At 36.9% G+C, this 26,934-nt stretch overlaps 1 protein-coding gene across 1 annotated transcript in view; it reads left to right on the top strand.

Moving 5' to 3' along the window:
• LOC125809301 (phospholipid-transporting ATPase 2) overlaps nt 1-26,934 on the top strand; it is a 46,413-nt gene that overhangs the window by 16,631 nt on the left and 2,848 nt on the right. Inside the window, exons 9-23 of the mRNA XM_049488961.1 lie at nt 804-901; nt 990-1,132; nt 2,505-2,601; nt 2,774-2,883; nt 2,979-3,143; nt 7,124-7,278; nt 7,438-7,518; nt 7,698-7,818; nt 7,940-8,046; nt 9,267-9,398; nt 12,270-12,423; nt 22,627-22,744; nt 22,880-23,053; nt 23,421-23,472; nt 23,672-23,799. Of these exons, the coding sequence (XP_049344918.1) occupies nt 804-901; nt 990-1,132; nt 2,505-2,601; nt 2,774-2,883; nt 2,979-3,143; nt 7,124-7,278; nt 7,438-7,518; nt 7,698-7,818; nt 7,940-8,046; nt 9,267-9,398; nt 12,270-12,423; nt 22,627-22,744; nt 22,880-23,053; nt 23,421-23,472; nt 23,672-23,799 (1,835 nt within the window). The remainder of the gene's footprint in view (nt 1-803; nt 902-989; nt 1,133-2,504; nt 2,602-2,773; nt 2,884-2,978; nt 3,144-7,123; nt 7,279-7,437; nt 7,519-7,697; nt 7,819-7,939; nt 8,047-9,266; nt 9,399-12,269; nt 12,424-22,626; nt 22,745-22,879; nt 23,054-23,420; nt 23,473-23,671; nt 23,800-26,934) is intronic.

A 26,934-nucleotide genomic window follows, 5' to 3' on the forward strand; every position in this document is an offset into this window, starting at 1 on the left:
TTTCTTCCCTCTAAACTCACAGAATAGCCTTTGTACTTGAACCTATTTTTTTTCTTCTCGTGAGCTCTATTCCAAGTGAAAAGAGTTCCATGGATCACTTCCCGCATGAAAGATGAGTAATCTTTGTCAAACAGTTTCACCGATTGCAGGCAGGCTGAGAGGGAAGTCTAGCTAGTTTTGATTGGGCTCCTGACCTCTGACTCACCTATCCTGAGAGTACTTTAAATGTTATTTCAGCGTCTCTTTTTTTCTTTTACTTTTTCATTATGTCTTGAGACATATTTCATAGGACCCTAGGAAGTTAGATGTTTTGAGGAATCAGCAGTGTTACTCAAGTTAGACTTAATATCCTTATCTGACTGAATTAGCTTTGAAGCCGGTCTAGTAAACTTAAGCACATTACCTCGCGGAGGTAAAAAAGTACTAGTTAATATCTTCCCATCTGCTTAACCCTTGGTGGGAAGAGTTATCTGATATCTATACTGGTGGGAGGAAGCAGCTAACTGATGGAGCACATCATTTTTTTCCCGATCTTTAATCTTAGAGGAAAATCTCATATAAGTAGGTATATTTGTCAACTAAAATAATCCCTTATTGAACCAATAAACAAGCTGAGGTAACTGTTGAAAACACAAAAATGTTAGGCGATATGCAACTCTGCAAGGACAGGTATGATAATGCTTCAAAATAAATTACAAGGTTAATTTATGCACTAAGAAGTTTAACTTTGCACTAAGAAGTTCAACTTTTTCTTTGGATTAGAAAATCTATGGCTTTAACATGTGTTCGTTCTTTTTTGATAGGTATCGTTGGATCTTGTAAAAAGCTTATATGCCAAATTTATTGATTGGGACAATGAGATGGTTGATCCAGAAACTGGTACTCCATCCCATGCAACAAAGTAAGAAACATGTTCTTAGTTTTAAGTTTGTTTGCTAACATATTCAGTATTCATTTGTTTGTGTATCTTCTTTTTCTTTTCATGGCAGCACAGCAATTAGTGAGGATTTGGGGCAAGTGGAATATATATTGACTGATAAAACTGGGACACTTACTGAAAACAAGATGATCTTTAAAAGATGTTGTATTAGTGGAACCTTTTATGGCAATGAGAATGGAGATTGTTTAAAGGGTAAGGCCTTAGTTATACTTTTATTGTGTTCTCTATTTTTGACTTGTGCAATTCAACTTCCTTCGGCTTTAATAATTTATGTGCCAACAAAGATATAGGTACAGATACAGGGTCTTGATAACTTTGAGTACAACCTGATGCGAACTCAATTACTCCCTTTACTGAGCTTCATATACCAATAAATGCTTTCAGCTTTCTGATTTTGTTTTTGAGATCTTACTGTGGTGTTTGAAGGTGCCTATAAATGGGAAGAAGACTTGATTTTGGACTATTGTTCAAATGCATTATGAGCAGATACTAATACTGATTGAGATACAAGGTCCTTAGCTTAGGGCAATCATAAGAACTACAGATCTACTTTTATATTATTGCTCATCCACCTCTATTAAACTTTTTCCTTGGTTATCTTATGGAGATGCCTGAAGATAGGCTATATTTATCTTCTTCTGCTTTCATCATTCCTTTTTCTTTAAACTCGGATACAGTTAATAAAGATTTTAAAGTAAAAGTAGTTACCAATGTTTCTGAAAGCTCCATTTTAATACAAAAAAAATATATTTCTGTTAGTATTGGACTTTTAGTTAAGCTTCAGAGTGACCCATGAGTTCTCTACTTTGTTTCTTTTGAAAAAAGTATGGGAAGTGGCTGCTTGACTGCTTTTCTCACAACTATGCTGCTTTCCTGATGCACAAAAGTTCAGGAAAAGGTTTTTCAAGCTTTTTCCTTCCCTTCTACACATGCTTGAAATGAGGGAGACTCCTCAAGCGGGTACTTTGCAGATTATCATTGCATGTGTTGCTAAAACAAACACACAGCACATTTGTTGAATTCTAAAACTTGGGATTTAATAGTTGCTTCGTTGTTTTTGAATGATGACTCAAATAATCTTTGTTACTAATTTGTGGAGCCTATGATTTATAAGTTAAAAGGTTTTGTCAGGCAGTCTCAATCTAACCTATCATATTCTCTGCCATTTGATTATCTACATCTTCTCCTCATATGATTAAGTTTCTTTCGTATCTAAAAGCATTCTCAACCTATATTTGAATGGTACTAGCATACACTTGCATTTTATATATCTGTATAACGTTTGTAATTCCATCTGGAAGTTTTTACTGCTCTCTCTCAAGTCATGTAAATCTGTTGATCAACACAACTTCAAATTTTTGATCCTGGGAAGGACTACAACATCTTTTGCATAAAGTGGCATCTCTTCTATAGCATCATCTTCAACTTAATCTGACCTTCCCTTATCTGATTTTCCTTTTTCTTTGGCTTGAGAACTAATGTGTTCTCCATACCCTTTTCCTTATCACTTATATATTTCCCTCTTGTAAAAAAGAAGCATAAGCAAACTTTATCTTCCATGCAGATCCTGAACTGCTTCAAGCTGTTGCCTCTGGTTCTCCAGATGCTATTCGGTTTCTTATAGTCATGGCAATATGTAACACTGTAGTTCCTGTACAAAGGTATATGGTTTGTCTCTGAATTTCTTGATGAAGTCATCAAATTTTAAAAATCTAGGATGGCCGTTATTGGTGTCCGTTCTCTTTCTGTAGTAGTATTCTGTTTTTCTGGTGCCTTAAAGTTATTATTATTATTTTTATTTACTTTAATACCTTTTCCTTTTACTGCCTATAGCAAAGCTGGAGCGGTTTCATACAAGGCACAATCTCAAGATGAGGAAGCGCTTGTGCGTGCTGCTGCTCGGTTAAATATGGTCTTCCTTGAAAAGAAAGGGAATATTCTTGGTATGAGTTTGTGACTGAGGAAAGACAGTAATACTATTTACATACTAGATACAATTGTAATATTGTTTTCTCTTGGAACCTTTTCTTAAGCGCAGATATCAATTTTAATGCTTCACTGGTCCAGTATGAAGTATTGGATACCCTAGAGTTCACTTCTGAGAGAAAAATGATGTCTGTGGTGGTCAGGGACTGTCAAAATGGAAATATCATACTTTTGTCAAAAGGAGCTGATGAGGCTATTCTGCCTCATGCACATGCTGGTGATGATTCCTTACCCAGTAATACCATATTCCATAATTTAGCATAAGAGAAGACTGGATCTCTGTGAAATTGATTTTCAATACCTGTTAAGTATTACTTGAACAACTTATCTGCAATTTCTTCTCATACGGCACTGTAGTAGAACAAGAATTACTATGCCTTAACCTTGAACTAGCTGGAGTCGGCTATATGAATTACAACCACTTTTCTCTATTCGGACCAGTTCTATGTCAATATTTAATAGCTTGGGGTTCCTTGACACTCTCTGGCATAGAGTCTCTAAGTATCTATATTAAAAAGAATCTTGCCAAACATCAGATCTTGTGTTAGTTTATCAATCTAAGTCTTAATCCCAACTTATTGTATCACCTATATGGATCGTTTGCTTCCATTGTAGTCTATCGTTTGCTTGCTTAGTCTGCATGACTTTAGAGTTTAGAGAGATGGCAGGTCTTTTGACACATCTTTCTTCAATGTGATTCTAGGAGTGTTTTGAGAGAGATCTTGTACATTTGAGAAATAGCCTCTTTTCACTTATTGTTTTTTTGGTGGCACCTACGATGTTCCTTTATGTACAGATGATTGGGTGGCATTTATAGGGAACTATGTCTTGTTGTTGGGGTTTATATTTTTGATATCCTTCTGATATATGGGCCACCTTTTTGCTCTTTGTTAAATGAAATTTTTTACTTTAATAAAAAAAGTCTCTCATAACGAATGTTTAAAATATTTGTTTCTGTTTTAACTAATCCTAATTGTAAAATGTACCGTGATATTTGACTTCTATCATAATTTAACACTCAAAAGCACTTTGAAATGACTGGCTGAACACAATCTGCATATCAAATAATGAAAAGCACTTCTCAATTGAATTGGCCGAACACAAATTGCTCCCTCCAAAAGTACTTTTTTTGAAAAGCCATTTTGACAAAACTGCTTCTTCAGATAAGCATTTTTGGCAGCTCGACCAAACATGCTCGGTAGATCTCTCTGATAGGTACTGAAATAAGGTATGTGGTGATATAACCTGGAAAATTAAGTGCTGATTGACTGTCTAAGACACTATCAGGAGGATGTATTAACCTTCATATTGAAGAAATCCCTTTTCTTCCGGAAACTGAGTTTGATATTGTAGACTTATCGATTTAGAAGGTTTTTGAGATTTTCTATTTAAGCATGCTGTTGTATTTCCTTGTAATGGAACATTTGATGGTATTCCAATTGTTTAAGATGCACACTTTGCTACCATTTTACAGTGAGTTGTGGAACTTTCAGCATCTTTCAGATTTGATGTAGACAGTGGAAGTTCTTGTTCACTTAGTTCCATTTATATAGGTCAAAAGTCCAGGTGATCATGCTAGCTTCTTGGATGCACCGAAGTTTTGTTTTCATACTGTTCTAGCAAGTGGGTCTTTTTTGTAGGAATTTTAGGGTCATTAGGAGTACTGATGAGAAAATTTCAGGATAAAAGGTCGACCGCAGTTTGAGAGTTTTTGATAGCGTTACTCAAGATTTTGACGTACATGATGTTCCTCTTAGCAATACGCAATTCAATTGGTGTAAGCTAGGACATTGTCCAGTTGCAAACTTGCACATTCTTGTTCCTTCCTTCAGTTGAATGAGACGTTTCCTTAATAGTTCAAGAGATCACCCACACATTTTCTCAGATCATTCTTGATGTTCTCCACTTTCCTCAAGTTTTGCCGGATCAAGTGGAGAACGACTCTTTTTAGATTTGAAGTATGTGGCTTTTTAACCAGGTTTATTCATCTTTTTGAGAAATGGTAGCAGATGGGTAAACATATGGTGGGGTCTACTCCTTTCAGTTTCAACATATGTGCTTTCCCAGTGTATCCTAGTATTCTTCTCTATCTTTTACTGTTAAATACATCTTTTTGCTTTCTAAATTGTCAGCTTTTGCTTTCAAAAGTTCTTCCACTTATTAATTTTCTTTTTTTTGGCTGACAAGAAAAACGGAGACAATTAGTGTGTGCATAAGTAAATAGCTTTAAAGAGGAGAGTGGGCGCTTGAGAAGGATAGTAAATGACAGAGAGTCTTTGACAAGTGATTGAGAGGAGATACTGGAGTGTTGCAGGATAGGTGCAAAGCAAGCTAGAAGAGTTAGGTGAATAGTTGTAAAAAAATATTCCACCTTCCCACAAATTGCATCAATGCGGAAATGAGGGCATCACCAGAAGGATAGCTGTCAGTGTCACCTTTTTACTTTTGGAATTTACTTAATTTTATTTTAATATTTTAAATTGGCACAGGGGAGAAGTAGTGCGCGCAGTTTTTAGTTTGTGCATAACAATAGATAGCCTGACACTCTGCACAATACTTTTCGTAGGAGTATTCAACACAAGTTTGTTCTTTCATTTTAGACCCTTTCTTAACTAAGTTCTGTTTATGCTTGACAATTGCTTGAACATCTAAGATGTGACAAAATGGTGACATTTTTTTTATTTTTGACAAGGTAACTAACAGTCTATATAAATCATCAGCACAAAATGTTGGAAGCCAAAATGGAGTGCTTACCTCAGTGGATCCAAACCCAAAAAATAAACTACAACTAACCACCTTAGCCCTATATCATCTCATAAGGACCCTAGGATGTCTAAAGCATTGGAATATCTATATACTCTGATTTGCACCAATAACAGAACATTAAAATACAATTCATCGTAATCCTTTGTAAGTAACTAACTAATATCTTCAAAACACCTAGAATTCCTCTCCTTCCAAATTGTCCACAAATTGCTGCAGGGACAATTGTCTGTGTTAAATTAGGTCTTAGGCCTAATCACACCCCAAAAGCTAGCTCAAAGAGATGAGGATTGCCCAAGCCTTTTAAGGAGTCCACCCATCTATTAACCACAAATGTGGGAGTTTTGACATTCTTCAACCCCCACCTCACGCCTGGTGCTTAGCATCTAATGCGTGGAGAATTTTTAATTTCTGGGGCCCAACATTGGGTGAGACGAGTCTTGATACCATGTTAAATTAGGTCTTAGGCCTAACTCACATCCCGAGCCATCTTTACACTAAGTTCATTGACTATACGAACATCAGACTCCTTTTTCTGTGCCTTGTCGTAAACCTCACGCACTTCAACATACCTTTCTCGGCCTTTTGGCTAAGACCAAGTGTAGTATCTGAGCAGTGGTCATGAAGAGATGAAAATGCCGTCACTCCCCATATACAACACCACTACCAGACAATTCTCGCCGTCGTTTTCCACCACCCGAATGCCCATGCCTGTTCCAATCCCAAGCCCATATTCATCCGTCAGTCATAATCGACGACCGGGAAGCGGCTCAGGATCGCGAGATTGAAACACTGCTCCTGGACAACCACCCTCTAGCGGCCGCGCACGTTGCTCTTAAGCAGCACCTTTCCGCCGTCCAGCAGGTGCTCCTTCTTCTCTCTTCCACAGCTGCAACCGTCAAAGCCGAAAGGGATGCTGAAGTACGTGAGATTTACAACAAGGCACAGAAAAAGGAGTCTAATGTTTGTATAGTTGATGAACTTAGTGTAGAAATAGATTGGGTTAGGACCTATATTCATAACCTAATTGACGACCGCAAGGAGCTCAAAGAGAGGAGGATTGCCCAAGCCTTTTGAGGAGTTCACCCATCTCGTTAACCACCAATATGAGACTTGTGACATTCTTCAACAGACTGGAATGCTTTTTATTGCTACTGCTCCATCTGGTTGGTTAGGAGAGTTAAAAACTATGGTTGCTATTGCATATTTTCAGTCTCAAGACTGAGGAAGAAGGTGCATTGTTTTTGTAAACTCTTTGGTAATGTCTTGCTGCATTATTCTGAGTATCTATTCTAAATCAATCTAATTTTGTTATGTAATTGCTAGTTTTATATTTACTCTTACTCAAAAATATGCAAGTTGTATAACTACTATGTTGTCCTGCCGCTCAACTGTGAATGCTTCTTATATATTGATGAGGAGCAAATATACCAGGACAGCAAACACGGATCTTTGCTGAAGCTGTGGAACAATATGCTCAGCTTGGTCTGCGAACATTATGTTTGGCATGGCGTGATTTAGAAGAAGAAGAATATCATGAATGGTCATTATTGTTTAAAGAGGCTAATAGTTCATTGGTCGATAGAGAGGTCAGAAATATTTTCTATGGTTTATGCCTGCTACTATTGACTTTTTTCTTTCAGCAAAGCTTAGATCACCTGTGTTATGTATACCTTGTGCTCTGGCTCTCTGTTGGGTGTTACTGAAGTTTTCACTTGACTGATTGATCTTATACTTGTATGCTGCAGTGGAGGGTAGCTGAAGTCTGCCAAAGAATAGAGCATGGCTTTGAGATTATTGGAGTTGCGGCAATTGAAGATCGTCTACAGGTGAGACCGTCTTCTCTAAAAAAATTTAAAATTCTTGGTAAGGCTTGCTTGCTGTCCTGACACAATTCTTGCATCTTCGTGAAGATGCTCCTTTTAGAATTCTAAATTATTGTCTCTTGGTCAATGGATTTCATAATCTTACTTTTCACTTGTATATACACACACACATATTTATCCAGGATGCTGTACCTGAAACAATTGAGACACTCAGGAAGGCAGGAATAAACTTTTGGATGCTGACTGGCGACAAACAGAATACAGCAATACAAATTGCACGGTCATGTAATTTTGTTTCTCCTGGTATGCCCTGTTGGTTTTTTTCTTTCTAATTTGTGCTTTCTTGTACATTGTCGACAAAAGATGTTTTCTTCTTAAAAAATTGTCAGGAGATGTCTTTATTTTCTGATTGACATGTTTGCAGAACCTAAAGGTCAGCTTCTGCTGATTAATGGGAGAACTGAAGATGAAGTAGGTCAAAGTCTGGAGAGAGTGCTTCTTACAATGAGAATAACAAATGCAGAACCTAAGGTATGTTGAATTAAATGCATGTCTATGTTGGCGAGTGTTCTATTTGTTAACTGGTAATACAAATCCTTTCATTTCTATCAGAACCGATCAACTGCTTAGCTACGGCAATAAGTGTTTGCTTGGCTGCCAGTTTTATAATCTCCTTCTCTAAAAGATAAACAGAGATGCCGAAATAATTGCATATTCCAAATTCCATCCATATTTGCATTTCAGTTGTTATTTTTTAATATCTGGAAAATATGAACTTGTTTTCTTGACCATTGTGCTTGCATTATGGTGCTTGATGTTGACATAGGATATAAACTTGCTTTGGGGTTTCTGTGTGTATCTTTTTAGTAGTGGATGAAGTAATATATGCATCTTTGATATCTGCTTTTGGGACAACATAATTTGTAAGTAAAGCTTAATGTTGTAAAATTGTCAGGCTGAGCTCTGAATTTAGATTACTTGAAAAGGATCATAATTTGTTGGTGATATCCTTAGAATTAATTGTGTCTGCCTTAATAAGGCTATGTCTTGAGTGGGTTTAAAATAACACGATCATACACAGATAAGTTCACAAGGATTATACATCAACTCTCAATTTGAAGTGTAATGGCTACAGTTACGGGGAGATGGAAGTGTTTCCTGCCTTCTGTTTTTGTGACGGACCTTATTGCTTAATAAGGAGACTCTAAAATCATAGAAGTGCTTCGTCGCTTTGATTTTTTTTTTTTGATAACCAAAAAGGAATTAAGAATTAACGTGGCAAGAGGGACCTGATCCCAAGACATAGCTGAACAAAGGTGCATGCTATTGTGTCTTTGGAAATATTTGGATGACTTATTTCAGTAAAGGCACATCTTATCCATGATGGTCAGGCGAAACACTAAAAATGGAAGCCCGGTGCACTAAGCACTCACTATACCTGGGGCCTGGAGATGGGCCTGACCACATTAGTTCTATTATATGAAGTCTTATTTCCACAGCTTGAACCTGTCACCTGTTTTAGTTTTTTATTTTTTCCGTCCGCTCATAGCATCCTTTCTGTAAGCGTACTCTAAGGCACTATCTTGTAAATCTCAAAAATGTACTTTCAGAGAGGGAGGAAACAGAAGAACAAGAAAACTTACCTTCCCTCTAAGATCTCTGAAATAACACTAATGATGGAATGGGTGGTACTTTTTCTTTTAGATGTTCCTCTTTCATGATACATGACTCTTAGTATTTATATCTGGCAGGATGTTGCTTTTGTTGTGGATGGTTGGGCTCTTGAGATTGTACTTAAGCATTATCGGAAGGCATTCACAGAACTTGCTATATTGTCAAGAACAGCTATATGTTGTCGTGTTACTCCATCCCAAAAGGCACAGGTATTAATGTGTGCTACCAAAATAATTTTTCATATTTAATGCATTATTTAAGGAGAGAACAAAACCATTGTGTTACCTATATTGATAACAAGAAGTTCATCATGTCCCATCACAACTCTTATGTGGAACTTAAGCTTCTTGCAAATAAAGTTCAAGCAGTGAAAGTTATTCATTAGAAAGTTTTACTTATCGACATTTAATTTGTCATGTCACTATATTTTGGTAGTTTTCATATTCACTTCAGTTTTTTTAATTTCCTTTTCATAATTAAAATTCTCCTTATCTCCTCATGTGCAAGTTGAAAGTGCAACTTTTCTGACCAAAATGTTTTTACTACTTTAATCTGTTCAATAGGCACCTCAAATGCCTATTTTCTTCACAAAATGCCTTTGTCAAAGGAAGACAAATTTTGTATGCAACTTTAGTGGCTAATGAAGTTGTTGACTCAAGGAAGAAATAGGGTGAGCTAGGTATCCTGTGCAAGTTGGATCTTGAGAAGACTTATGACCAGTAAATTGGAAGATCTTGGATTTTATTTTTTTGAAGATGGGCTTTGGGGAGAGATGAAGGAAGTGAGATAGCTTTTGCATTTCTTTGGTGAGATTCTCGGTTTTGATGAATGGCAATGCCTGTGGGTTCTTCAATAACTCTAGGGGTTTGAGGCAGGGTGATCCTTTATCCCCAATGCTCTTTATATTGGTAATGGAAGCTTTGAGCAGAATGATGGACAAAATTGTTTTAGCAGGATATATCAAGGGGGTCAAAGCTGTGGTCGGTGGTGTGGGTACCACGGTGGTTTCTCACCTCTTGTTTGCGGATGATACTTTGGTGTTCTGTGATGCAGATGAGATCCAACTGGACTTCCTTGGCAAGTCTTGACTTGTTCCGGGGATTAAAATTAATATTAGAATATGTGAGATTATGCCCTTTATTAAGTGGATAACATTGTCATGCTTGCCCAAATTCTACAATCGGGGTAGGGGTTCTCTCTACTACCTACCTTGGTTTACCTCTGGCGCTTCCAACAGGGATTTTGGTGTCTTGAATCCGGTATTCAGAGGGTAGAGAAGAGGATAGCAGGTTAGCATAAAAGATACTTATTCAAAGGAGGCAAGGAGATGCTCATTAAAAGCATGATATTGAGTATCCCTGCTTATTATATGTCCTTGTTCAAGGTATATGGCACTGTGATAGGTAAACGGGAAAGGTTGCACAGAAATTTCCTTTGGGATGTGGCGAATAGGACAAAGAAATTTCGCTTAGTTTCAGGAGACCGTGACATCTCCTAAACAGTTTGTGTGTGGGGTGGGGTGGGGGGGATCAAGGACTTGAAGATTTCTAACAAAGCACTTCTGAGTAAATGGTTGTGGAGATTTGGGATGGAGGGAGAATCTTTAAGGAAAGGGGTGGTTGCAGATAAATATGGTGTAATGGAAGGGAGATGAAGAACAAATATGATCACAATTGGGGTGTGGTGTGTGGAGGAATATATTGAATGGGTGAGATACTTTCTTTGATAACATTACATTTACGGTTGGGGATGTGAGTAGATTTAAATTTTGGGGGCAAAAGTGGTGTGGAGGATTGGTGCTTAAGGATGAATTTCTGGTCTTCTATAGTCTCTTGTCAGAGGGAGTTGACTGGTGTTCAAGTTGGGGGAACACAAAGGAATGAGACTTTTTGGATCTGAGGTTTAGGAGGAATTTCCTGGATTGGGAGGTGACCGAGTTTCAAAGTTGCTAGGTGTCCAAACACAAGGCAATCTAATTGACAGATCTGATGCCTTGAGATGGGAGTTCGGGAATAACAGTTCGCTCTCAGTTAACTCTTTCTATGAGAAGCTCTTGGTTAGGACAGAGTTCAGCTTTCCTCATGACTTGATCTGGATTCCTAAGGTGCATAGGAAAGTATGCTTCTTCGCATGACTAGCTACTAAAGGGTGATTTGATGGTGGAGCATCTTAGGAAACGAAAGGTGATTGTCGGGAGTTTCCTTTGTAAGGAGACGGATGAGGATGTGGACCATATTCTACTACATTACAGATTAACCTATGGGAGGATATCTTTAGATGGTTTACGTTTCTTGGGTAATGCCAGGATCCGTGAGAGAGTTGATGTTGAGATGGAGGAATGGAGCTAGGAGAAGAAATCACAAGGCTTGGAATGTCACTCCTCTTGCCTTAATGTGGGTCGTTTGGAAAGAGGGGTATAGAGAGCTTTTGAAGGGGTTGGAGATGAGCTTTGCTTATTTGAGTAGTCTTCAATCCCTTATTTTCTTCAAGGTGCATCCGTGTAGTTCCTGTTTGTATAGAGGATTGGGTGTCTTTTGGAGAGTACCATATTTTGTAGGTCTCTCCTTTTTGGTATTCCACTTGTATATGACCATGTTGGCCTTGTTATTATTAATAACATTGTACTAGAGAAAAGAATGATGTTGTAGCAGAATTTTTATCCCATAACATGTGTCCTCTAATGAGATAAAATGGACAACTTTTTGGAGTGAGATCAAAGTGTTGGAAGCAGAATGGTTTGTTTGGAAAGAAAACTTGTTAGTAACTACTACGAAAATAGTAGGAGTTGGTGTATTTTTGTATTTCACGATGGCTTTCTGGACAGATTAGTTGTTCTTGTATAGTCGGGTCAATTTTCCTAAGTTTGCAGTTCAAACGTTGAAAAAGAAGCTTGAAATCTCCTGAGCTAACATACATTAGTTTGAAACGAGGGAAGTCATTTTTTATATTAAGATGTTTTGTGCTGTGGTAACTTTGGGATATGATCTTTGCATAGTAGAATGCTCATCTTGTTGATGCCTATAGTTCGTAAAAGTACGATTATGGGTGTATAGATCTCAACCACATTTTAATACTTTCAGCTGGTAGAACTCCTAAAATCGTGTGAATATCGGACACTGGCAATAGGGGATGGCGGAAATGACGTGAGGATGATCCAACAAGCTGATATTGGTGTTGGTATAAGTGGGAGAGAAGGACTGCAGGCAGCAAGAGCAGCTGATTACAGTATTGGAAGTGAGTTCTTGAATACTCTTCTTCTTTTCTTACGTTATATTTTAGTTACAAACATTGTATTAGCTACTTCTTGGTTTACCTCACATCTGTCCTCTGTTTTAAAAGAATGTCAAGAAGATGGAATAGGTAGCAGCAATAGGTGGCAGTGTAGTTTAGTGCCATAAAATTCAACAAGGATCAGAGGTGATGACCAATTAATAATTATTTTATAAGCAGGGTCGGACCAAGGGGTTTGAGCAAGTGGGTTAGACACATAGCAAGAGTCTTACCACAACAAGAGAGAGGTGAGAGGCCGTCTCTGAGCAGTAGATGTCACAGAATGCCTAGTTTGAGGCTGCTTTTTTTGTTTTTGGGTGGGGATGTTGAAAAAGCTAAAAAAGTGTTGTTTGATGAGCCTTCTTAGTAAAGGCTGAACAAGCCAATGATGTTTAGTTCATCTTTTCGATGATCAACCACATTGAGATTGAGACACGGCCCGAACTTACAAGGGAGAAAAATATGCATTCTCTTCCTTTTTATACATATATTAGTGAATAGTAGCTTTTCACTAAAGATTCTTGGCATGTTCATCTTTTTCCTAAAGAGAAATCGATTACTATACTAGTGCATGCAAATTGAAATCTTAGAGAACCTTGGTCCTATTGGAACCGGTTTTAACATCCTTTGTTATCGGCATAAGCCTTGACTAATTAACCCAAAAACGAGACCAAGTGCTAGTTCAAAACCTTGGCTCTGAGCACATGAATTCTTTTTCAATTATGCATAGTGTCAAAGTCAATCAAAGTGTTAAAATTATTTAGATATTTCAGGTTGCACCAAAAAGCTGAAGATTGAAAATAATTAAATCGTGAATATCTTCTGATTTTTCCTTCATATCCATTCTTCCTTTCCTACCAAATTGTTCATAATATGCTCAACGAAACAAAGTTACATGGTACGTGAGCTTCTTCTTCTTAATCTATCATCCAGATAGTAATAGCCTCCTCAAGCTGTTTGTCATGCCCCTTCCACTCCAGAAAGGTTAAAGCAGGCACCATATAAGTCAAGGTTCAAGGCAATGCAAAAACAATTGAGGCCTTTAATGACTTTTCAAACATGTAGAATCTACTGGTGGTGGGCTTCTTTGCTGTGGCTTTCCTGTGTAAGACACACTTCATGCATGACAAGGCAGAAAAGTTGGCTGCTTTTGTAATAAGTCCTGCTAGTTTCGATATCTATGATAAAGACTTAATACAATGCAGCCAACTCTTTCTGTCTTCTTGTAAGTGTCTGATTGTGAGAAGAGCTCTTACATCCCTTAAGTTGCCGACTAGCTGATCTAATCTATTTAGCTCCAAGTCATCTAAGTTCATCTTGAATTTAAGGTCCCATTTTGTTGTCTATTCTTACTCAGAGATGGCAGCATCAGTGCATGCAGCAAGACAATGAAGAACAGGGAAAACATCTAACAGACAATTTGTACTTGGAAGGTACTTGCAATTTCTGAAAAAGCACAAGTGGGATATTTTTCCGGCCAGATATAGGACATTTTTTCCCCATCTCCAAATTCAGTTTTACCAGAAAACAATCATTCCTAACTTACAGTTTTTTGCCTTAACACCTTTTCAGGTGATGATGTTATTGCCTTAACAATGGGGTCACCCATAGCATACCTTTGCTTCAGTAATTCTTTTCCAAAAGTTATCTTACTCCCACCTCCATGGCCATGTTAAATAAATACATCCTGCAATGCAGTCTCAGTTTTCATAGCTGATCTAATCTATTTAGCTCCAAGTCATCTAAGTTCATCTTGAATTTAAGGTCCCATTTTGTTGTCTATTCTTACTCAGAGATGGCAGCATCAGGCATGCAGCAAGACAATGAAGAACAGGGAAAACATCTAACAGACAATTTGTACTTGGAAGGTACTTGCAATTTCTGAACAAGCACAAGTGGGATATTTTTCCGGCCAGATATAGGACATTTTTTCCCCATCTCCAAATTCGGTTTTACCAGAAAACAATCATTCCTAACTTACAGTTTTTTGCCTTAATACCTTTTCAGGTGATGATGTTATTGCCTTAACAATAGGGTCACCCATAGCATACCTTTGCTTCAGTAATTCTTTTCCAAAAGTTATCTTACTCCCACCTCCATGGCCATGTTAAATAAATACATCCTGCAATGCAGTCTCAGTTTTCACAGCCCACCTTCCTTTCCGGATGTTGTCAGCGTAGACCACTTCACAAAAGAATGAGTTGGTTTATGCTAGCATTGTGAACAGGTCATTTTTTCTCTAAGGGTGATGTTCAAGACAACTTTCCGCATCTCGATTATTCCTTCCTTTGGATACATCTCAATGTACATCATTTTGCAGATGTCAAAAGAAAATATATTTTTATATTGAACAAAAAAATTCTAACCAAACTCCAATTAATATTTTTTTTTTGAGAAAAGTAACTGTTAATCTATATTTACCCATAGGTATACTACCTCATAAGTGTAGTTCCCCTTCAAAAGTGTTGTAATTACATAGGATCCTAATACTACCAAGTTACTACCAGTCTATAGTTGTGCTGATTACTTCTGAGCTATCTAAGGCTCATTTGTTTCCATTAAGATTAAGACGTCTGTATCTGAATAAACATAAACATCTGAATATTAAAATGTGCATTAAGATCTAGATGTCTAGATCTAAATGCACATTTGAATATTAAGATGTGGTCACTAGATTTGAACACCGAATGATTAAGGTTGTTTGTTTTCAATATCAGAATGTGCATATGAAATTAAACATTATAAATTATTACAAAAATTTCATTTCAACAAAAAACGTATTACTTTTTAATAAAAAATAATATTTTAAATATTTATATTTGATTTAAAAAAATTATATGATATGCAAATAAAAATTATATATCGATATAAAAATTATGGTTGTGTGATTTCTTTTAAGAATTCAGCATAAACATCTTTTTATAAGAAAATATATCATGAACAAAATATTTCATAGGTATAATATAATATCAAAAAGTTCACTAAGTATGATAAATACTAGTCGAAAAATAATAAAGAAGGCTTCTCATCGTCAAAGCCTAACATATAGTCTAGCTAATCAGAAGAATTAAAGAATTCCTATTTTTTTCGGATGACCTTAATCCATTTCTCTAACTTGTGAACCTGTAGCATCATCATGCTTTTTTGTGGTTGTCACTTTCACAAAATATACTAACAGTTGTACTGTATAATGGTTCCTCCCATCCAAGTCCATCTAATTTTTTCTTTGCATTCTCCAAAGAGGTTCTTCTCACACCAGCTGGTGCTGGGAAAACAAATATCATGTATGTTGGTAAGGCATCCAACACACTTTGATCATAGTTAGTCCCCCCCCCCCCCCCCCCGCCCAAAGATAAGTATTGGCTTTTCCAATTTGCTAATGCTTACCTCACACTTCTCTATCACACCACTCCAAATGCTCATTGACTTATTTTTTGCACTTTAGGGCATCCCCAAGTAGATGGTGGGTAGCTCCCCTACTTGTCCCCCAGTGTAATGGCCAGATCTTCAATTTGTACCACTTCATTAATGGGGTAGATATGGCTTTTTCCCCAATTTACATGAAGGCCTGAAACAACTTCAAAAATTATGAATATGGTCCTCAAAATCAGAAATTGTTCCCGCACCGCATCACAAAAAACTAAGGTGTCATCTGCATACTGTAGGTGAGTGATTTTTAAGTTGTTTCCTGCCATGTTTTGTGCTTGGAAGCCTCTGATCCAGCCCGTGGCCTTTGCTGTGTTGATCAGACTACTCATCCCCTCCATAGCTAGAATGAACAAGAAAGGTGAGTGTGCAAAAGGGCCTGCTTAACACATGAAGTGCTTCAAAAGAAAGGCAGATAATTATGCTCAAGATGCTTTATGTGTGATCAAGATGCAGAAGTTAATAGTCACTTATTCCTTCATTGCAAAGTAGCTACAAGCTTGTGGAACATGTTTCTTGGTCTTCTTGGTGTATGCTGAGTAACTCCGAAGTCCACTAAGGATTTGCTTTACAGCTGGAAAGAGATAGGAAGAAGGGAGTCCAATGAAGATTGGTGGGAGTTAATCCCAACCTGCATCTGGTGGTCCCTATGGAAAGAAAGAAATGGAAGATGCTTTGTGGATAAGAGAAACAACATCCAGAAAATTAGAATGAATTGTCTTAGTCTTTTGTACTTTTGGTGTAAACAAGATATGATGGGGGATATAGAACTTTTTGCTGGCTTTATAGGTAATTTGTAATCTCCCATAGGGTAGTTTGATATGCTCTGATGAGATTGTAAGTGACCTATGCTCATCATCTATTTGATGATGAGCCTTTTGTGAATACACAGTTACCTTTATCTCCAAAAAAACAAGAAAGGTGAGAGTGGATCTCCCTGCCTCAAACCCCTTTGAGAAGAGAAAAAACCAGTGGGATTTGACTGTACCGATACAATAGTTGATCCACCTGATCCATTTAGTAACAGGTCAAATTCAATCTTATGGCAATATCAAATTTTAAATAAATGACATTGCCTTATCATGAACCAAGTATCATGCTAGAAAAAATGTTAGGAAGACGAATGATCATATAATCGAAGGTGTTAAGAAGTCCCACATCGATACAGGGATGAGAATTCGGTCTCCTTATATGGACTTGGACAAACCTCTCCTCATGAGCTAGTTTTTGAGGTTGACTTAGGCCTAGGTGTCATATCTTTACATGGTAGCAGTGCCAGACCCATCCCAATTTGTTGTTCACCGATGTTGGGCCCCATTTAGAAGTGTGCACGCTCCAATTGAGGTCTGGGCGTGCGGGGGAGTGTTAAGAAGTCCCACATCGATAGAGGGATGGGAATTTGGTCTCCTTATTTGAACTTGGACAAACCTCCCCTCATGAGCTAGCTTTTGAGGTTGAGGTAGACTCAAGTGCCATATCTTTACGGAAGGCATCCAACCTAATGCTAGGTTTAGACGGTATACAATTGAATGACTAGTTTAAGGATAGTAGTTCCTCGATTCTTAATGAGAATGACTTGATAGATGAAAATGTTACAACTAGAACTAAAATAGATGGCTAAAATGAAGAAGTGCTATCTAGGTGTTACGTGATATAAGGCCATCTACCATAATGAATATATTGAACAGTTATATGACTAGCAATGTTATATAAGAGAATCTATTGCCGCTAAAATTCAATGTATCCATAAGCTAACTGTCGAGAGATGCGGACACTAAGATAGATGTAAAGTCATACACGATTAGACAATTTTTAAAAATGATTACATTTGGAAAAAGGTACAAGTAACATAAATCGAGGATAGATGTCAGAAGATCGCTTTAGATTGTTCGGTCATTATCTACATTGACCTCTTGATGCACCAGTTAGGTGTGAAACGTGGTGAGTGAATGTGTTAAAAGGGATGAGGTAAACCTAAAATCACTCAAAAGGAAGTCGTGTTTACAGTCGTACAATCTTTTAGAGTCCATGCAGACCTAGTGATATATAAGACATAATGGAAGAAAAGATTTATATGGGGGTACAAATTAGTTTAGGATATATTTTAGTCATTTTAGCACGTGCACTTTAGGTCCTATGTTTTTAGGTGTCTTACTAGGCATTTGACCATGCAATTTGGAGCTCAAATTTGATGTTTTGATTTGAAATCACCATTTGTTTTTGACATTTGAACAGAACTTCAAGTTCAATTTCAAATCATGATTTAAAATCTCGAATCCTCCTAAAAGTAGGATTTCAATTCCAAGTTTGTGAGGTGGCCTCAGAATTATGGAGCATGTTGTTTTTTCTCTCTGGCATCAATTGGACCACACCCCTCACTGTTAAGGATGCATAAGAGAGTTGGAGTCTATGGAAAGTTGACAAAGCCATCAAAAAGATCTGGATTATGATACCTGCTTGTATTTTTTGGTGTATTTGGTTAGAGAGGAACAAGAGATGTTTTGATGGAGAGTCAACTGCTTTAGGCATTTTGAAGACTAGGTGCACTGAAAAGTTGTTTAGTTGGACCAACTTGTATCCTGCTGTTAATGCAGAACAACTTCAGGATTTTACTCACTCATTAGCTCTGGCTTAGATAGTTTGTACGGAAAAGGGTCAAAATTACCCCCGAACTATATGAAATAGACCATTTGTACCCTTCGTTACATTTTGGGATAAAAAATGCCCCTGCTGTTATCTTAAGAGACCACAAATACCCTCAAGAGTTAACACCCCAAATTTTTGTTGACGTGGCAAGCCACGTGGGACTAATCCTTCCACCTAAGCGTTGCCAACTAGGATTCACTACAAAAGAACTAGACCTTTAGCGGCAACAACAGTCGCCACAAAAGCCCAGAAAATCGTCACTAAAAGTTTTTAACATTAAATTCTAATTTTGTTTTTTTTTTTTTTTTTTTGAACTTGGTAAGGTTGTATTATATCACAAAACAGTACATGGGTTGTACTGAAACCTTATATACAAAAGCCCCAAATTCTTACTGCTCTATGGCTAAAGTCTAAAACATCAATTATAGAGACAATATCATTTGAGTATAACTGATTACACACCAAAAACATAATAGTAAAATGTAACCCTCAGGGGTTGGCCTGCTGGCAATTGACTTGAGCCTTGGGGTTTGCTCCCTTTCAAGGTCTCAAGTTCGAAACCCAGTGGGTGCAAACAATTTCTGAGGGCCATCGGACTGGGTAAAACCTGAATTAACCGTGGTGCACTTGCGGGAAACTCCTTGCCGAGGGCCTGTGCACCCCCGGGATTAGTCGGGGCTCAAAGAGACTCGGACACCCGGTGCAAATCAAAAAAAAAAAAAAACATAATAGTAAAATGCAGTTGAGCTTCACTTTCTGCACACTATTTTCTATGCTCTCAAAACACCTAGAGTTCCTCTCTTTCCATATTGCCCACCATATTGAAGCAGGGATAAGTCTCCATCTGCCTCTGTCTTTTGCCAGTACTCCTGCTTCCTCCCAGCTCTTTAAAGCCTCTGAAACTTTCCCAGGCATAGTCCAGGAGATGCCTTTGTGACTCAAAAAAATCCTCCATAATTGTTGAGTGTACTTGCAGTGTAGAAATAGATGATTGACATTCTCTAAAGTCTCCCCACAGAGAAAGCATCTAGAGCATAAGGTTATCCCTCTCTTCATGACATTGTCTTGAGTAAGAGCTGCTTCCTTGGCCAACAACCAGACAAATATCTTTGTAGGGTATTCTGCTTTTCCATATTTGTTTCCATGGCCAATTTTTAATTTGTTGGTTTGTCTGATCCATTAGCTTATAAGCTCTACTAACTTTGTATACTCCTCTATTGTTTCCTGTCCACCATAGAACATCCTTCCCTGTTTGAAGTCCATTGAAAGGTTCCAAAGTGTTAAGAAAATCAGCTACTCTCTGAACCTCCCAGTCATTTAGATGTCTTCTGAAGTTGAAGTTCCACCCCTGTAGTGTCCATAAATCTGCTATAAACTCTTGCTGAAATGTAACTAAGTTGTAAACATCAGGAAATAACTCTTCCAAGTTGCCTTTCTCATGCCAATTATCCTTCCAAAACATGGTCTTTCTCCCATCAAAAACTTTCACCTTTGAGTTGTTCTTCACTTCATCCCATAGATTCCTAATGGACCTCCAAAGGCTGACTCCATAAGGAGTAGTCACCTCTTTGGTCATCCATTTGTCTTATGGTATATATTTAGCCTCAATCACCCTTTCCCACAACAGTTGGTTACCATTTGCATACTTCCATAACCATTTCATTTGAAGAGCTTTACTTTGCAAGTTTAGGTTCTTAATCCCCAGACCACCATTTTTCTTCCCAGTTATCACTGATTTCCAGTTTACCAAGTGAAATCCTTTCTTTTCCTTATTGCCCTGCCACAAAAATTTCCTTCTAATACTGTCCAGCCTCTTGGTGACCCCTGGCGGGATAGGAAAAAGGGACATCATGTAAGTTGGAAGAGCATCAAGTACTGAATTGTTTAGTGTCAATCTTCCACCCATAGACAAGTATTGTGTTTTCCACCTGACTAGTTTTTTTTCACACTTCTCGATCACATTGTTCCATATATCTATGGACATAGATTTGGCTCCTAAAGGTAATCCCAAGTATGTAGCTGGCAGAGTGCCAACTTCACCTCCAAGGATTGTTGCTAACCAGCTCATGTTATTGACTACATTAATAGGGTACATTAAACTCTTTCTCTAGTTGATATGCAGACCAGTGACCCCTTCAAACAGAACCAAGATCAGTCTTAAGTGCTTTAGTTGATCTTCCTCAGCATCACAAATCAAATATGATATCGATTAAGTAGGAGTTTGAAGACACTATATGTTTTATTTTTATGTCATAAGTAAATGTATAAAATGTACAATGATGCATTATATGAATCGAGAAGTAATTTTGATTATTATTTGTAATAATATTGGATGTTTTTAATCTGGATATTGCAAGTTATTTATTTTAGTAAATTAGGTCGCAATCGAAAATTAATTATCATATTTTTTTGTTGAAAAAATAGGTTTTACTAGCGAATGGTTGTTGGAGCCTTAGTCGCCATTAAAAATCACTCATAACCTTTAGTGGCAATATTTTGGGATTTTGTGGCGACTTTGTCGCCACTAAAAGTCAAGTTCTTTTGTAGTGAATCTTAGTCGGCAATGCTTAGGTGGAGGGATTAATCCCATGTGGCTTGCCATGTCACTAAAAAATTGGGGTGTTATGAGGGTATTTGTGGTCTCCTGGGATAACTGCGGGGGTATTTTTGATCCCAAAATGTAATGGAGGGTATAAGTGGTCTATTTCGCATAGTTCAGGGGCAATTTTGACCCTTTTCCGTAGTTTGTATAGTTAGCCAGAGATTTTTTTGTAGCTCAAATGCCATATCTTGTAAATTTTGCATCTTCCTGATGCTGTTATTAATACCACTTATCTTATCAATTTTTTTTAAAAAAATTTGACCCATAATTTTGAATTGTGCAAAAAACAAACAAACCATGCTCGATGTGAAGAGAATGTCCATACCACATGGAAAGATATTATTAAAGAATAGTTAGTTACTACTATTGTTAATTTATTGGACTAATGATTTGTAAAATTATGTGTATTTTGAAAATTTGTAATAGCATGTAATTGCAAACATGTATTTACAAAAGAAACATGGAGGTATGCAATTTATTAATGTGGTGCCTGGCCCTTAGGATATTCCGATACCATTTTTTTGAACCATGGTTTGCTCATTTGAAATATCATACAAGAGTTGAGGAGGTTTTGATAGTTTTCACAAATAGTGGGATTTTCATGTTTATAAGAAAAAGTACCACTTTTGAGATCCAAATTGCATGTCCAAACAAAATTTTACTAACTTCAAATCAATTTGATATCAAATTAATGACTTACTTGGGATTGAGGTATAGTTGTTATTGTGGTGGTGTTGAAAGGATTAACTTACATCTTCTTTATGGTTTCTATCTCAAGAAAAAACCTTTTATCGACTGTTAAGAGTATAATTTTGAACATTATATTTTAATATTTATTTTAAAATTGTAAAGAGCTCCTTTTACATATCAAGATATTGGTGTGTTTGACTTGTTGGAATTTGTGAAAGATATTTTGAAATGCAAGTAATAGCTGTGGATATCTAGGGGAATTAGTCAGGTAACATTGGTAGATTAAAAAGTTATCATTCAAGTCATTGTTGGAGATTGATACTTATTCAACATGTTGAAATACCGTAGGCGATCAAAAAGATATTGGGAAATACCTATCACTCTCTGGTCATCCAAGTTTAACACGATCCTGTGAAAAGTATCTGATGTCATGTATATTGGTTCCTGCGTGTTCCCCTTCTCCTTATCTTAAAGACCCTTTAAGCTCAATGCAGATGTACTGCTCTTTGACGTACATATGCTTTGCCTGTCTGTTTTTGCATTTACAGTTGATTGTATAAGACAATCTCAACTTGTATCGATAACTTAAGTGGTGCTGACCTATCTCAGGATTATTCAGTATTCTCCATTTTACTGCAATAGTTCCTGCATTTATTAGATTTATAATATATATACTCTTGCTGAAATTCATCTTCCTTTTTGTTGGTGGGAAATACTGAAACAAGAACGGCATTTGTAGGCACTGATATTGTGGCATTCACCAAACTCCATATCTTTTAATGTGTGCTTCTCCTGGTGTGCAGAATTCAGGTTCTTGAAACGACTGATACTTGTCCATGGACGTTACTCTTACAATAGGACAGCATTTCTTTCCCAATATTCCTTCTACAAATCCCTCCTAATATGCTTCATCCAGATTTTGTAAGTGGTAAACTTTGTCTTTTGTTGAGTGCCTTTTTAAAAAAAAATTGCCTTCACTAAAGGCATATAGCCTTGTTGAATGCATCTCCACAGCTATGATTACTCATCCTGTACTAATATTATCATACATACCAGCTTCTCATTCATTTCAGGTGTTTCTGGAACAAGCCTTTTCAATTCTGTTAGTTTGATGGCTTATAATGTTTTCTACACAAGTGTTCCTGTTCTAGTCAGTGTCCTTGACAAAGATCTCAGTGAAAGAACAGTAATGCAGCATCCACAAATACTGTTCTATTGCCAAGCAGGAAGGTTTGGGATTCGTGCTCATTGAATCTTCTGTATCTTAGTACTCTACTTGCTTTTCATCTGTTTCAAAAGTCGCAGTTGGATTATAGCTTTAATTTGGTGCAACTTAGTTTTATTGGATTGTTGCTATATATTAAACCCAAAACTCCTGGTAGATGGCCATTGGCCCAAATAAACTAAAGGATCGATTACATTTTTCATATGATCATAAAGATGGAGTAAGGTTTGAACAAAGTTCTTTTTGTAGCACTCATCCATCTTCTATTTTTTCTGAAATTGAGTGAAAAAATAATATACATTATTGATTTAATTTTCATGTTATTTGATATGGTACTATCCTCACTGTTTCGTTTGACTCAAATTTTAACAGGCTTCTTAATCCTAGCACATTTGCTGGATGGTTTGGCCGGTCTCTCTTTCACGTGAGTACTATTTGGTTCAAATTTCTAATGTCATTTAGCAGAGTCCTTAGAACTGCACATCTATTCTTTTTTAGCATTGGATTTGCAGTCTTGGAAGATTTCACTTACTAGTTGGTTATGTCCTATATAATCTGGTTCTAGTAGCCTATGGTACAATGTTTTAATGTATAGCCATAATGATTGGATGTGCTTTTTACAGGCAATTGTTGTCTTTGTCATCACCATACATGCATATGCTTTTGAGAAAAGTGAGATGGAAGAAGCATCCATGGTGGCACTTTCCGGATGTATTTGGTTGCAGGCATTTGTTGTAGCACTGGAAACAAAGTAAGTTTCTATGTTCAAAATTTCACTACCTTCTCCACAGATTCTTGCCCCCAGAGCTTGAGTAGGAAAGAGGATCCTGGCTGTGTCACAGGTTGACAGATAAGAAAAGATCCTTCATAAAAGTTTGGAGTTTAATTGGTCCTTGGTTTCTGGCTGATTTTCAAGCCCATGTCAGTCTCATGTCAGCACCCTAGGGGTTTGTTTGAAAACCTCACTTTCTTCCCAATCAAAAGAACTACAAAAAGTGATATAAAGAAAAGGGAAACATGTTTTACCATTGTCGTTGCTACCCTACGATTTCTGGTTGTGTTGACCTCTGGAATCTCTCTGTCTGACTTCTAGGTCCTATACTATCTTTTTTTAAACTCTTATAAGGATGGAGCTAGTACATCAACAGGTTGGGCATTGTGATGTATCTGTGTTGGATGAGAGAGGTCTAGGATTGGAGCAGTATGGGAAGATTGTGCTGCTGGTTTTTGTGACGAAACTGCCCAAGTTAAGCAAACTTTACAACATTACAAAGAACTTCAAGACATTATAGCTATCCTTGGATTGGAGAAATTATCCGAAGAGGATTGTTTACTCGTAGCAAGAGCACAAAAAATTGAGGAATTAAGAGAAGAGGTTTATGGGTGACTTAGATGATTGGATGAATACAAGACACCTATTTATAGGTGCTAACCATAATACACATTATGTTAATATAATGTGGGATAATATTTTACTTAAGAATGTGACATTCCGAATATTTTAACTCTCAACGCTTTAACATATTGCCTACATAGTGTTGAGACATATTTCCTCCATCCTAATTATGTGACAATGTTTGATTGGCCATAGAGTTTGAGAAATTACAGAAGACTTAACAAAATATATGCAAAGTACCTAAAGTATCCTTTCAAATGACTGTCCGCGAGAGTTCCACATGTCTTTTTAATTTGAATTAGTGGTGGTGAAGATTTCAACCAGTTTTATCATTAAAGATAAAATGGGGATGTTAAGATCAGGTAGTTTCTAAAAATAAGGTGTCATTCTTTTGGGACAGACTAAAAAGAAAAGTATATCACATAAAACGGGGGACAGTAGTTAAAATAGGTGTACCCTCTCTTAAAGCTTAAGATTTTAAGGGAGGTGGTGACACAAATCAACATGATATTAGTAGTACCAGAGGTCTTGGGTCCAAGCTACCCTTGTCAAAAAGAATTTTTCACATGTTTGGTTCATGAAAAAGAAGTAGATCCACACATGAGAGGGTGTGTCATGCAGTGTTTTCAAAAGCAAAAAACAGAAAAAACCTTTAAGGTCCGTTAGGTCTTTAAGCACAAATAACGTGTGGGCTTTAATGAAGAGAGACACAAATGGAGAAAACATACAGATGTATCATGTATATATATATATATATATATATATATAGTTCAAGACTAATAATTATAAGTATGAATAACAAATACATGGACAATGAAATTGACTTTTGTACAATAAAGTGAAATGTCAATTGCTTAGTGTGGTTTCTTTAGGAAACACTCATTCACATGGAAAAGTTTGTCTTAGAGCCTTGACGACGACACTAAAGCGCACATTTAGCGAGGTGAAGCGCTCAATGTGTTTTGACCCTCAGTTCAGGGCTTAAGCGTGCCTTTGACAACATTGGTGTAATGGTTAAATAAATATTACGTGTACCCTCTCTAGCAGCTTAAGCTTTTAGATGAGCTAGTCATACAACTAAACCTATAGAAGAGTAGTCAAAAGAGAAAAGGCATACAAAAAAGCCAAATTTCTTGAGGCTTTAAGCGACCAAACACAATTAAAGTGTTGACTATTGTAAAGTAAAGCACCAATTGAGGAAAAATAAAAATAAATAGGAAATGCAATACAAGAAAATGTAACTATAGGTATAATTCATGTCAAAGACTATTTTAAATTTCTAATATAGATGAAAAGGTATTGTTATAAGTTTTTAGTGGCTAATTTGCTTTTGAGGAATATCTAATTTCTTGTTGTGAATCACTAAAAGTTCAGTCATGACAGTTTCTTAACAACTACTATATCACTTTGTCAATTATATTTATTGTTTATTGTCGTGGTCTTAAAGACACAGTTCATCAGTGAAGATGTGCACGTCTTAGGACCTTGATACCTACACCAAAGCGAGCAAATAACACAATCTGGGATTCATCAAGTTTCAGGGCTAAATGTACTTAAAGCAAACTTTTAATAACACTGATATATAGAAAGTAGAGAGTTCCCAGAATGGTTTTCGGCAAACATGCTGGAAAGTTACTAGGAGGGTTTTGATTGTAGAAACTTGTTGGAAAAGTTTTTGTTGCCTGATCTCACTGAAAATGTTTCAGCTGTTAGATCATGTAAGACAAATTTCTAGTAGCCAAATATTTTCGAAATAGTGGTTGGGAAAATGCAGGTGCTTTTGTAATAGTTATCCACGAGAGGTGTTGTGCCACTGAAGAAGAAACACGAGAAAAAAGTGTGGTTACGGCGATACAAAGGAACTAAGAATACTTGAATTAAGAAAAAAGATATGATGTAAAATCATGTCAATCCAAGTTCAGAAACCATTCTAAATTTCTGCTGCAGAGGCAAAGATATGGTTTTTTAGTTTTAGAGTCAGATTTTGCGACAGTTTTCTAAATTTCAAACTTGTAATTCCTAATCACTAATATAAGTATCCATAGTGCATCAACTGTGACAGCCATTTCCAGTTCAGTTCTATTCAAGATAGAGCACCACGTAAGCAAGGTGGATCGCTCAATACCTACACTCCACCTAGTCTCTCAGCTTAATATTCCTCAAAGCATGCCCTTAACAATACTGATGGTGACTTGGATGGAAAGGGGTAAGGGTGAAGCTGATGGGTGTGGCTGAAGATTGGGTTGGAAAAGATGGAGGCTGATTGTCTAAGTATCATTGTTCTTTTCGCTATAATTGTTACATTACTACTTTGATGAGTCCTCTTGAAGGGTTGTCTCTTTTCCTTCTTTCTTGTGGTCTATTTTTTCATCTTTCTTTAACTTTGCCTCTAGAAGTATTAGGATAGTCATGTGAGGCTATTTTTTGACTGGAAAAGTTTTCTGAATTGGTTGTTGTGAGTGTAAGGACTAACTTCATAAAATAAGGATC

Source organism: Solanum verrucosum, unplaced genomic scaffold, assembly GCF_900185275.1.
Source record: "Solanum verrucosum unplaced genomic scaffold, falcon-dt-bn FXZP01000062.1, whole genome shotgun sequence".
NCBI classification, from domain to species: Eukaryota; Viridiplantae; Streptophyta; class Magnoliopsida; order Solanales; family Solanaceae; genus Solanum; species Solanum verrucosum.